The following is a 13,657-nucleotide window of genomic DNA, read 5'->3' as shown; positions in this document are numbered from 1 at the left end:
GCATAAGGCCAACGTCAGTGATGCTCGTTTAACTCATTCACTGCCAGCCGTTTCCTGATTGCTAACTGCCTTCACTGCCAGCGTTTCTCACCGTTTTTACAGTTTTTTTAAGAGTCACAGAACATTGCGCGCTAGGATGATGTCAACGCCAAAAGAACCAAAACAAAGAGGAGACTCACCTCTTACATCAGGAAGAATCCGTGTGTTTCGAGCGTTATCCGTTCTTTCATAATCCGTTGTTGAATTGTGATCGGCAGACACTTTTCCGGTTCGCGCCTCACTTTTTTTTTACAGGAGCGGCCCAAAAATGATCTCCTAACACATGGATGGTCTCATGGATGTATTTTGGGGGGGGGGGGGGGGGGGGGGGGGCAGGGGGGACATGTCCCCCCCCCACTTTTTCCAAAGTCAAGTTTTGACCCCTGCACTTTTTACCATCCAAAAACAATATTACGCTATATTAAATTGACACTGGTTGAGCTCTAGGACCAAGCGGAAAGCAACCGTTTGTGTTGAAGCCTGTTTCCCCTTGGAACATATTGTAAAGATACCCCCCCCCCCCCCCCCCCGCCCCGTGTCCCCCCTGTGTCCCCCCCACTTCTAAAGTGAAAATTACGTCCTTGGATGGTCTGCTTCCTGATCGTGTGACGTATGCGGATGATGATCGGCTTCAGGGCTGAGATGTTTGTTCTCTCAGCGCGAGGGCTCGTTCTGATGCTCAAACAGTAAAAAAAAATGCAAATGACGACTTTAGTCGTCATTGGCAGTGAATGAGTTAAATCTAAATGGATTGTTGGAGCTACAAGGAAAAAGACAGAGTTTAGAGATTAAGTGTTTGTATCCAAGAGCAACAGTTGCGTGTAAACATTTGGATAGGTGAAAATAATGCAACGCATGCAGGACATGTCATTTGTCCCCAGGATGCTTAAATATTTACATTCAACCAAATTCAGGCCTTTTCCTGAGAACTGGTGTGTAAAAAATAAACAGAAAGTCAAATGTTTTGATGCACAAAAACATCCAGTTTCACAGTTTTTAAAAGTGTGATTTGTTTAAATTTCCAAAAAGCTGTAAATTCAAGTTAAATGTAGAAACTGGCTTTAAATGAGGTTGAAAACAAAACACAAATATGAATCTTTGTGCATCAGCTAAATAACTGCAGAGGTGAAATATTCTGATCAGTGCTTGTTAAAGGATCACATCCGACACACTCGTGTGGTCTATTGGATATGTGTCAACACTTCAGGTTGGGCTTTTAAAGTCAGCATTCTTCAATTTTCTTCAGTCACCGATACCCCCGACACTCAGCCTTCACCCGAGCACCTCGTGCACTTAACACATGATCCTCGCACAGTGTGTGTACACACACCGACATAATGTATCTCAGAGCTGAAATTCAGTCCTGGCCCAACATTTAATTAGGTTTCTTCAGACTTAATAAGACATATGTCAGAGTTAGTGTTGTGTGACAAGCCTTGATGTGAGATATTATATGGTGCTGCTCTGTAGATAATGCATATTATGATTGTAGCTAGTGGTTAGCCTGTCTACTCGAAAGGCTATATTAGGTGACGTGAATGTAAAGCAATGCTGAATCTTACATTATTTTGAGAAATTTGCTTTTCCTTGAGGAACATTGTTTTTTGGAAAATATTTTACCGTTCAGAGTTTAAAGCAATTAATTTTTCTAGGGAAAATATGAGAGAAGCAGAATTGAGCCTTATTATATGAGTGCCTTGGGGAGGCGAGGGATTAAGATGGTTCTAATGAGGTGACGGCTGTAATAAGAGTGTCTTTAGCAGGCCTCCAATGCACCACCTCCAAAACACGACTCCTTATCAGGGAGGTTTAGGAGCCGATAAGAGCCAAAAAAAGAGACTCCTTCCCATCGTCTTCTTTCACTTCTCCTCCTCTGCTTCCCTCCATTCACTGTAAATGAGTCTGATCCCTTTCAGATGTGATTCAATTAATTTCTCTTAGATTTAATTACAAGCGAAAGAGTCCAAGTTATCCCTCTCCCCTCGATAGGGGGTCCACGCTTCCTAACAAGCTTCCTCTGGTGAGTCAGGAGAGTCTTAATTACAGCTTTTACTTTTCTTTTATCCCACTTTTTCCCTTGTCTGCTTCTTCTAATCCCTTCTGGTCTCGTCGGCGTATCGTCTAGCTCTCGCACGTGTTTGTGCTTTTTGTTTAGCAGTAGGCCAAGAATGGAAAGCTACGACTTTACACTTTTCTAATCATGGCCAGGTAATGCCTTCTTGTGCTGAGTAGCTTATTCATATATTGAGGGTGTATATTTGGATCTATGATGGTGAAGGTTCTCCGTCATCCAGGTCATGGTAATCCAAAGGAGTTTGAATAAAGGCAACTGGGCTTCTTAGGTTTCTTGAAGATGTTTCACTTCTCATCTGAGGAGCTTTGTCATTTCTTGTTGGGATATGGAAGAGAGTAGTAAACAAATCTATGTCAAACGGGAAAGACTGACATTAAACAGAGGAGAGCTCAGGTTTCACTGTTCCAGCACCGGCAATGCAGCTTTGCACTTCATTCCACAACAGTTTCAGTCTACTGTAGGTCACACCGTGCTGCATCTAATCAAAACAACCATCCCCACACAATAGAGCCTAAGGACTCTAATGACTCCTCTGGGGGTAGGGAGCAGGGGTATTTAGGGGTAGTTTCAGCTATAGTTTATAATCCTGACTCGCCAATATTCCGGTCAGAATTGATCTCGGATGAGAAGCTGCACGTCTTCAAGAAACCAAAGAAATCCAGTTGTCTTCATTCAAACCCCATTAGTTTTTTTATACAGGTCCTTCTAAAAAAATTAACATATTGTGATAAAGTTCATTACTGTCTGTAATGGACTGATAAACATTAGACTTTTATATATTTCAGATTCATTACACACATCTGAAGTAGTTCAAGCCTTTTATTGTTTCTAATATTGATGATTTTGGCATACAGCTCATGAAAACCCAAAATTCCTATCTCAAAAAAATAGCATATTTCATCCGACCAATAAAAGAAAAGTGTTTTTAATACAAAAAAAGTCAACCTTCAAATAATTATGTTTAGTTATGCACTCAATACTTGGTCGGGAATCCTTTTGCAGAAATGACTGCTTCAATGCGGCGTGGCATGGAGGCAATCAGCCTGTGGCACTGCTGAGGTGTTATGGAGGCCCAGGATGCTTCGATAGTGGCCTTAAGCTCATCTGGAGTTTTGGGTCTTGCGTCTCTCAACTTTCTCTTCACAATATCCCACAGATTCTCTATGGGGTTCAGGTCAGGAGAGTTGGCAGGCCAATTCAGCACAGCAATACCATGGTCAGTAAACCATTTACCAGTGGTTTTGGCACTGTGAGCAGGTGCCAGGTCGTGCTGAAAAAGAAAATCTTCATCTCCATAAAGCTTTTCAGCAGATGGAAGCATGAAGTGCTCCAAAATCTCCTGATAGCTAGCTGCATTGACCCTGCCCTTGGTAAAACACAGTGGAGCAACACCAGCAGCTGACATGGCACCCCAGACCATCACTGACTGTGGGTACTTCACACTGGACTTCAGGCATTTTGGCATTTCCCTCTGCCCAGTCTTCCTCCAGACTCTGGCACCTTGATTTCTAAATGACATGCAAAATTTGCTTTCATCCAAAAAAGAAGTACTTTGGACCACTGAGCAACAGTCCAGTGCTGCTTCTCTGTAGCCCAGGTCAGGCACTTCTGCCGCTGTTTCTGGTCCAAAAGTGGCTTGACCTGGGGAATGTGGCACCTGTAGCCCATTTCCTGCACACGCCTGCACACAGTGGCTCTGGATGTTTCTACTCCAGACTCAGTCCACTGCTTCCGCAGGTCCCCCAAGGTCTGAAATCGGTCCTTCTCCACAATCTTCCTCAGGGTCCGGTCACCTCTTCTTGTTGTGCAGCGTTTTCTGCCACACTTTTTCCTTCCCACAGACTTCCCACTGAGGTGCCTTGATACAGCACTCTGGGAACAGCCTATTCGTTCAGAAATGTCTTTCTGTGTCTTACCCTCTTGCTTGAGGGTGTCAATGATGGCCTTCTGGACAGCAGTCAGGTTGGCAGTCTTACCCATGATTGCAAATTTGAGTAATGATGCAGGCTGGGAGTTTTTAAAAACCTCAGGAGTCTTTTACAGGTGTTTAGAGTGAATTAGTTGATTCAGATGATTAGGTTAATAGCTCGTTTAGAGAACCTTTTCATGATATGCTAATTAGTTCAGATAGGAATTTTGGGTTTTTATGAGCTGTATGCCAAAATCATCAATATTAGAAACAATAAAAGGCTTGAACTACTTCAGTTGTGTGTAATGAATCTTATATATATGAAAGTCTAATGTTTATCAGTACATTACAGACAATTATGAACTTTATCACAATATGCTAATTATTTGAGAAGGACCTGTATGTATACCTGTATGTATATATGTGTGTGTGTGTGTGTGTGTGTGTGTGTGTGTGTGTGTGTTTTCTTGAAAGCTTTTCTTAAGTACTGAGTACACTATAAAAAAATACTCTCTTTTCTGTTGCATCCATGTTTTTTACCTGAAACATTTAATCGAGTTGTGTGCAAACCTTTTTTATTTAGTTGCCATAGAGATCATTTAGCAGATTTTCTAGAAGCCAAAGACAAAGTTTATAATTACTTTATGCTTGTGATACATTTTCACTTCTGTTTTGGCCAAAACTTTTTGTCTTTGTGACAGGTGCAAGCCTTGCCGGCCTCCAAAAAAGAGTCTCCAGATTTCGATTTTCGGCTGTAATTTGCCATTCAAATGCCTGTCCATTATACCCTTTAGCATTTGTTACCACACTGGTGCATTTGTCTGTGTGATAACACAAGCCTGTGATAAAAGAGAAAAAGAACAAAACGCTGCTGAGCTTTGGTCTGCCTACACGAATGTGCCCATTGTTCAAGATTGCCATTATCCAAAACACCACACACAGACCTAATCTTTCTGAGGTAGTATGGAAAATTATGTAAAAACAGGCCGATTCACACTGGCCCAACTTCCTGACACCAGGAACACGACTTCAACGAGATTGTTTGCTCTCCTTTCTGTTGTCACCCCCCAGTAGGCAGTTGCAAGGTTGTTATGGTGACTGATGACTCAACAACACAAAAACATGCGGCTTTTAGCATTTGCATTTTCCATATTTGTTTACATACCCTTTCCTTTCATTAAGTAAGCTTTTAAAATTTCATACAGTTGCTGAATTGTTGGTGACTTTGTGGTGTGACCCTGCAACAGTGCAAGTGTGTGTTTTACTTTGAGACAACCGTGTGTTTTTTTTTTTTACAGACGTCGTCCTCGACCAGCCACATCCTAGACAGCCAAACAGTTGGAGAGCTGAAGGCTGAGATTGCCTCTTTGAAGGGCTTACTGCTCAGCAGGTAACAAAGTTATCCAGACCTCTGTCACATGAAACAGTCCAGGTGTGTGTGTGTGTGTGTGTGTGTGTGTGTGTGTGTGTGTGTGTGTGTGCGTGTGTGTGTGTGTGTGTGTGTGCGTGCGTGCGTGTGTGTGTGTGTGTTGAAAAGCTTAGCGCAGGTTGTGTTTAACCATGTTTGACTCTTGTAATGGGCTGCAGTCAGCTAGTACTTAAAGGTTGTACAAATACAACCTAAAACATCATCAGACTTCAGTTTAATAAGTGAGACAAAATCAAATACAAAACTTGGATCGTCCATCATGATTCTGTTAGATTTTTCCAAGGACTTTGACTTGGCCGTTCTGAAACATCAGTAACTTGGTTTTTCTTTTATCATTTATTGAAAGGCTGCTGGGATGAAGAAAGTAGTCATCTAGCTGTCTGAAAGCCACCACTATCAAAAGTTAGTGAAAATGCACTCGCATTTGCTTCCCTTGTACTTTTACCTTCTTGCTATTAGGGGATCTCCCAGTTTAGAACAAAAGGCTTAATCATTTTGCCCCTCAGAAATGTAATATTAAACATTTTCCTCACTCTTTAAATGGTTAGTTTTCATGTTTTTTTTATTTGTGCATTTTCTTCAAACTAAAAAAAACATTAAAGATCTAGATTTAGATGGAATAGTTTTATTTATTTTTGTTATTGTTTTATTTTCTCCAATAATTTTGTTTCATTTTGTTGAGTCAAAATATAATTTCGATATAATAATGACATGGGAAAGGATATGACATAAGCATGTCTTTACACTGAACTTTAAAGCTAATGATTAACTTCTAAAGCTACTTTGGATCTCTGTTTGAGGATCACTTGTTCCTGTTTTCATTAAATGATGAAGTTCAGGTTGTGAGTTTATCTGTAAATAGTTTAGGTTTTCAGATAAAAGATAATTTTGTTTAAAGTTTTCAGCACAAACACAACAAAATCCCCAAATTCACTTTAGAAGACCTTTTTCCTGTTTATTTAAGGTAAGAAACAGCTGACCATGTGCCAAAACTAAGATATACCTCCTCGACATGAAGATGTTATTAGATCTGACTAGGGATGGGTACCTTTGACATTTGAATTGATCTAATTCCCGGTACCTACGAATCGATACCGGTACTTAACGGTACCAATTTTCGATACTTTTGAGTGTTTAATATTTTTAATTCTCTTTTATAATTAAATATATATTTTTCTCAATATATAACCATATTTGATAAATATCACGATAAATAACATACAACTGTTTGTATTTTAACATCGTCCTTGTAGTTTTATAAGCTGATAATTAAACTGAAGCAAACATCTTTACTGTGAACTAAATTTACTGCGTATCTTCATTCCTTTTACCGTCCTTTTTCAATTGATTTTTCCTACTGGGAAGTTAGAATTTCCGAGGAGAAAGCGAACGCACCATTAGATGATAACAATGGTGGCATAGGAAGCTAACATATCAAGCTAACGTTATCTTAAACAGTTTATTTAACTGCTGGAGCAGATTTAAATGATGATGTCTCACACTTAAATCGTTGTCACTGGTTTCATCTTCACCCAATCACCCGTCGCATTTAGTAAAGTGAAGCCAAACTTTAGAGCGCGTTCATGTTCTTCTAGTCGGAATTTCGGAGTTCCGAGGAGAAAGCGAACGCACCATTAGTGAAACGGAAGCTAACAAATCAAGCTAACGTTATCTTAAACATGTTTTTACCTACCAGAGCAGATTAAGATGAGGATGTCTCGCTTAGATCGTTGTCGCTGGTTTCATCATCACCCATTTACCCATCACATTTAGTGAAGTGGACCCAAGCTTTAGCGTTCGTTCTTTCTACATGCTGATCTGTTTACAACTGGCTCGCAGCGACCGATAACATAACGCTCTTGCGCATGCGCAGCTGTCTAGGCAAGTTCTTGTTGTGAAGGACGGGTACCGAAACGAGGCACCGTTTCAAATGAAGTGATGCAGTGCTCGGTCAGTACTGTGGAATTCAGTCGGTACCTTAAAAATTACCGAATTCGGTACCCACCCCTAGATCTGACCTTGCACTATTTTAAAGGTGTGGTCCATTATGATTATTTCTGATCTTAATCAGTCACTCAGATTTTCATGCAGGCTGAAGATGAAAATAGTCTCCTACACCTATCTACTGCATTAGCAAAGTAGACGATGAAAATCTAGGATTAGAAAAGCCTGACAGATCTACGTCACACACTCACCATTCATGGACTCACCTATCTTGATTTGCGACAGGGAAGGCTGTTGTTTTAGCGTCCAGCGAATATCTCAACTAGTTAAAGCAAACTGTTAGCATTAGCCACTTCACCACACAGCAAAAGCTTCTCCAGCTTTTTGCTATTATTGGAGATAAAACACCCATGTCATGGATCAAATGGTGTCAGCGGTAGAGTCGCATTGTTGTTAGCCAATCCGAGGCGAGATGTCCAAATATCAGAAATAAGAGTCGAAAACCTGCCGTCCGAAGCTCAGCTGTGATGTGGATCGCCGGTTGTTCCTAGAAATGGTGCGCCAGTATATATTCCCCACCCCCACTACGATTTACAAGGCATTAATACCTATTAGAGACCACTGCAAATGTACTGATTAAATTAGTGTTCCATACCTTTAACAGCCAAACATTTCAACGAAATTCAGATATTGGTCATAATGAACACAAAGTTGCTTATAAATGAATAGAAAAGCAGGGTGTGTTTAACAGAGGAGTTTGTATGTGGACTAGCATTGAGTTTAAGTTTCATAGAAAATGTTCTATAATAAAACTCAAATGGACACCGAAATGAGTTTTCTCCAAAGAATGGCTGGGCTCTCCCTTAGAGATAGGGTGAGAAGCTCAGTCATCCGGGAGGGGCTAGGCCGGGGGTCGGCAACCCGCGGCTCTGGAGCCGCATGCGGCTCTTCCATCCATCTGATGCGGCTCTCTGTGCTTGTAAAATAATGAATGGATATTTAAATAAAATGCTTTATATTTTACTGCATTAATTTTACATCTGTATGACAATTCTAAATATAAAGATTGTCTGCGTAAACCTGAACAGTTCCAACCCGGTCTTACTGTGAGACCGGGTTGACGGGTCACGCTTGTGCGTAATCATATCAGCGCTTTCTGAGCTGAAGAGGATGTGAGATTCTGGGATTCTCCTCAGACAGGCTCCTGGATGTCACCACATTGGAGACAGGAACAAGCACTATTCAGCCAAAGTTTCATAATCAGGGAACATTTTCTAAGTGACAAGTCTCGCTTCAGTCGGAGGAATCTTCCTGCATGCGCCCTGGTTCTGTGACGCACTCCAAGCCCCTCTCCACATCTTCAGCTCGCTGTGGACCTTATGTAGTACACGCTGACAGTGAGCTGCGCTGAGCAGTGTCCAGCTCAGATGTTCAGATGGGAATCTCTTCTTGAGTGATTTAGCTACATCTGCGATGTGCGTAACGAATAAAATGTCAGTTCGTCTGCATGCGTCGGGGTAATTCTTTCTATTCTTTCTCCGTCAAAATAAACGGTCAAATACGGGAACTATCCGGTCAACGCAAGCCCTGCTTTTAACTGTTCTCTTTTCTTGTAAAAATTGTTACAAAGAGATATAATTGAACTTCATTAACACCAGAGCCAGGCGCACTGCGCCGTTATCTCCGTCGCTGTAAATGAGAGAAAAACAAATTGATCGGATCATTTTCTGACCTTCCCCACCTACAAAGTTTAATTACAACAATCAAACGTGACAGAGCCTGGATTTGTATTCTGAACAGTCTAAACATGTTTTAAAAAGAAACGTATGACAAAAGGGGCACCTGCTCAGTAAAACCACCAACAGGGTGAAAAATATCAAAATATTGTAGGCAGAGACGGGCTACAACTTCTGGATCCACATTATATAAATCGTTTTATTGATTATCATCTTATGAAAGATAACTTTGACGTACATGAGTGACCGGTACTGGCTGCTGTCACCTGTTGTGATTGGTTAAAGCAGCTCTCTGCTGTCTGAGGGTAGGCCCCGCCCACAACGCCGCGGCTGCTGTGGCTCCCAGTGTTTTCTGTACTGTGGGAAACGGGTAATAATGGCTCTATGATGGGAACAGGTTGCCGACCCCTGGGCTAGGAGTAGATTTGCTGCTCCTCCACGTCAAGAGGAGCCAGTTGAGGTGGCTCGGGCATCAGGTCAGGATGCCTCCTGGACGCCTCCCTGCCTGGTGAGGTATTCCGGGCACGTCCAACCGGGAGGAGGCCTAACTGGAGACCCAGGACACGTTGAAGGGACTATGTCTCTCACATGGCCAGGGAACGCCTTGAGATTACCCCGGAAGAGCTAGCCCAAGTAGCTGGGGAGAGGGAAGTCTGGGCCTCTCGACTTAGGCTACTGCCCCTGCAAACCAACTCCGGATAAGCGGATGAAAATGGATGGAATAAAACTCACATCATGCATGTGTGTATTTTCCCTTTATTTAACCAGGTCAAATCTAATTGAGATATCAGATCTCATGTGCAAGAAATGACCTGCTCCAGGGTGGCAGCACGAGAATAAAGTGAAATGCACAAAATCAATGTTTAAACATTACAACAACAACAACAACAACAACAACACAATGACAAACAAAGAAAACAACAGTTAAAAGTCTTTATCAGTGTGGAAAGCAAGTTAGACAGGACTGCACAGCTATAGAAGTTTAGTTTGAACTTGTAAAACAAAGGTCACGGTGTCGCGTTTCTTTTGTAAACTGCACACATAATTGCATCATTTACTTTAACTTATAAACAATTGATGCAGTTAGCGTACTGAAGCCACATTTAATACACACACTAAAACAAGTTAACCTGCTCTTACAATCTTACTAAAACCATGGCTTTACTTTTGTGCCACTGTTGTGATGAGGTCTTGCTATATGCTCCAAGCCGCTCCCTTGTTCCTACTCAATCTAATCAGGCCCAGCCCGGCTCAGTCAGGCCGATTAGCATTCATGATTATGTATCCGTGTCTATAATGAGGCCTGAAGAAAGAGTGTACATCAGAAAAACACCAAGGACATAAATTGCCTCAGAACTGTCTAGTTGAGCTTGTTTTGCTCCCCCTCACACATCCTAATCAGTAATAATCCTTTTGTCATTTGCTTTCTTAACTTCATCTCGTCTCTCACAATGAGTTTCCTGGCATTGGCTCGAATCATCAAGTAAAAGCTCTGTCTCACCATCTGTCCCAAAAACTTGTCTTCCTGCTCATCTGATCCGAATAGTTATTTTTTTTAACCACCAGGAAGTGCAGAAACCATCCACCGTTGTCTTTTTGATCTTAAAAAGCAGCATTCTTTGTAATAAAAAATAAAAAATCTTAGAGCATGTGTGCCAGGTGTGATGAACATCTGGCTGTTCAGGGGTTTAAAGAAACCCTCTGCTGTAATTATAGAAGGTACATCAGGTGCTTAGTTTGCTGCTGCATGTGCAATGCAAATGTGTAGTTAAAGAGTTTGTTGTTAACAAACATGATCGAGGCCTTTTGGTTGGAGAATTTGCTATGGTCTGAATAATAGTCCAGAACACCAATGATGGTTGGAAGGTCTTGACAGGACACAGAAAACCTGTGTGGTGAATACCACAGGTGTAGACCAGCTCAGTGACTTAGTGGTATGGGTGTCCGCCCTGAGACTGGGAGATCAAATCCACGGTTGGGTCATACCAAAGACTTTAAAAATGGGGCCAATACCTCCCCACTTGACATTCGGCTTTAAGGGGTTTGATTTGGGGGTTTGACCACCAAATGGTTTCAGAACGCGACCGTGTCTGCAGCTCACCGCTCCCCCAGGGGATGGGTCACATGTGAAGAACAAATTTCACACACCAGTGTGACAATTAATGGGACTTTTACTTTACTTTTAACGTTAGTGCTTTAATGGTTGAGAAAGTGTTCTAAAGTCGCGTTAATCCAGCCACGTTCAAATAGGTCAAGAAGAGGGTAGCCTTAAGAGTGGCTAAAGCCTGATTTATACTTCTTCGTCTGCGTCGGTGCGGAGATACGCAATGCCATTATGCATCAGTGCAAAGGCTCTCCGACAGAGGGTGACGGAGACATGCCCAAATGTTTAAATATCCATAGAAAGTGATTTGGACCACAAGCTCGTGATTTATCGGGATGCCGCTTCCTTTAAATTCGTCAACAACACCGCCATTGCCCCATCAAAAAGTACAAAGATATTTAGCGGCACACGTGGAACAGATTGAAGAAAGCCTTATGGGGAAAAAGTCTGAAAATATGAGCCTTTATTCACCCGTGACTGAATGAGTTCAAAAATACGGAGCAAACATTTTATTCATGGAGGGGAATGACACAAATGGGTTTAGAGCATGGGTTAGAGGTGGTGACCGCATGAAGAGGGGGAAGAGAAGAAAGGACAAACTTGTCTGTGTTATGAAGTCTTTGAAAAATATAAACACATTAGTAAGTAAATGCACTATCGTGGAACGATGCATAAGTGTAATGGTGGCATGACACCACAGAAAAGTGCCACGCCCTCTGTTGTCCTGGCGGGAATTGCTTTGCAAATCCGAGAGCAAAACGTCTCTGTCCATGCATGTGCATCTCTACCTTGCAGAGCTGATGGAGGTAGAAATCAGGCTGAAGGAAGGTTTCCCCAGTTTCGGGTCAGGAACTTTGCAGAAACAGTAACAAAGTGTTGATCAGATCTACTTTTTGCCACCCCACAGGAAACAGTTCCCATCTACCCCTGCCATTCCTAAAATCCCATCGTGGCAGATTCCTATGAAGCCACCTTCAGCATCGGGATCGGCCTCCGTTAACCACACCAACAGCAGCAGCGACATCTCCCCTGTCAGCAACGAGTCCTCCAACTCCTCCCCTATTAAAGATGGACACCACAGCCCCCAGGATGCACTGGGAGGATCAGATGGAGCTGTTGTTCTCAACGGAGATGCCTGCGCTGTGGGCCGGAGCGCCTCGCCGCCTCTGGACCAGGTCCGCATGGAGGTTCAGGGGGAAGAGGAAAAAAAGGAGGACGACGAGGATGATGTCAGCCACGTAGAGGAGCTTCTAAGCATGCAGGAAGAAGATCGACGAGGTGGGGATGGACAGATTAATGAGCAGGTAGACAAACTGAGGCGACCCGAGGGTGCCAGCAACGACAGCGAGGTTGATTAGAAGTCAGAAGAAAACACAAAAACACCTCCCATCTCTGCTCAGACACCTTTTATTCTTTAAATTGTTCCTGTTTTCCTTTCCTTCTGTAACCTTTATTTATGTTGAGCAAACCGAGGAGTGGGAGTGGCTGCAGGAAGATTCACAACTGATGGATATTAGAGTGTTTAGTGACACATGGCTTAGCACAGTTTCCTTTTGATCATCCGAACATAACTGGCTGCTAAGCCAAGTCCCATGAAGTGACATCTGAGTGAAGGGAAATGACGAGCGATAGTCAAATCACACAGACTGTGTGTGCAACACTAACCACGTAAGACCTACTGCTTCTAATTTTCATGATTCGATCAGATAATTCACAGCTTTGCCTTGGCGTCCTTGTAATCGTACGGAGGTGCTTATTCAGAGCAGACTTGGAGCGGTGTGGGATACGCCCGCTGTAGAATGCTGCTGTAGGGCAGGAATCATATGCTACTTTAGTCTGCCAGCTTCCAGTGAAGCATTTGCAGAGTTTGTCTCCCTGTTGACGGCAATAGAACAGGACAAGCTCTTCCAGGGCCGGAGCTTTTAGCCTCTTTTATGTGTCCTTTCGCATTGGTGTCAGTCTGTCAATAATTCACAAGGCCAGCAGGGTGGCATTTGGGTGAAATAAAAGCCCTGAAATTTGAGATTAGAATGTGATGACGGGCTTTGTTCCATGCTGGTGTCAGAGTGCTCATATGCTCAAAGGAGGGGAAGATAAATGCCCCCCATCCTCCCCTTTCCCTACCCCCCCCCCCCCCCCCCCCCCCACCACCACCACCAAGGGCTGAATTTTGTGTCTTTGCGAGTGCATTTGTGCGTGGCAAGCGAGGAAGCCCAGACAGTCTGCTGAGCTATATATGTGTCTCCAGCAGGGCAGCTGATTTGGTTTGTGAAGTATGTTAATAATCAAATGATCAACAAATAACAAATGTATTAGTTCATGCAGCTTGAAATGTCAAGGAGGCTAAAAGCGGAAATCTAATACAGAAAGCCCAGTTGCATCGTATTATTTTCTGTGACGAACCCTCCGGTCCAAATTACGT

The 13,657-nt window shown here is 42.7% G+C and overlaps 1 protein-coding gene across 1 annotated transcript in view; it reads left to right on the top strand.

The window, feature by feature from the left end:
• pex14 (peroxisomal biogenesis factor 14) overlaps window positions 1–12,824 on the top strand; it is a 64,448-nt gene extending 51,624 nt beyond the window's left edge. The window contains exons 8-9 of the mRNA XM_015967630.3: window positions 5,321–5,412; window positions 12,143–12,824. Coding sequence (XP_015823116.3) covers window positions 5,321–5,412; window positions 12,143–12,593 — 543 coding nt within the window. The 3' untranslated portion in view covers window positions 12,594–12,824. The remainder of the gene's footprint in view (window positions 1–5,320; window positions 5,413–12,142) is intronic.
• Window positions 12,825–13,657: the final 833 nt, after the last annotated feature.

This window comes from Nothobranchius furzeri, chromosome 15 (genome assembly GCF_043380555.1).
Source record: "Nothobranchius furzeri strain GRZ-AD chromosome 15, NfurGRZ-RIMD1, whole genome shotgun sequence".
NCBI lineage: Eukaryota > Metazoa > Chordata > Actinopteri > Cyprinodontiformes > Nothobranchiidae > Nothobranchius > Nothobranchius furzeri.
Note: the sequence above shows the minus strand (reverse complement) of the source record. Positions and strands in the feature narration are given on the sequence as shown.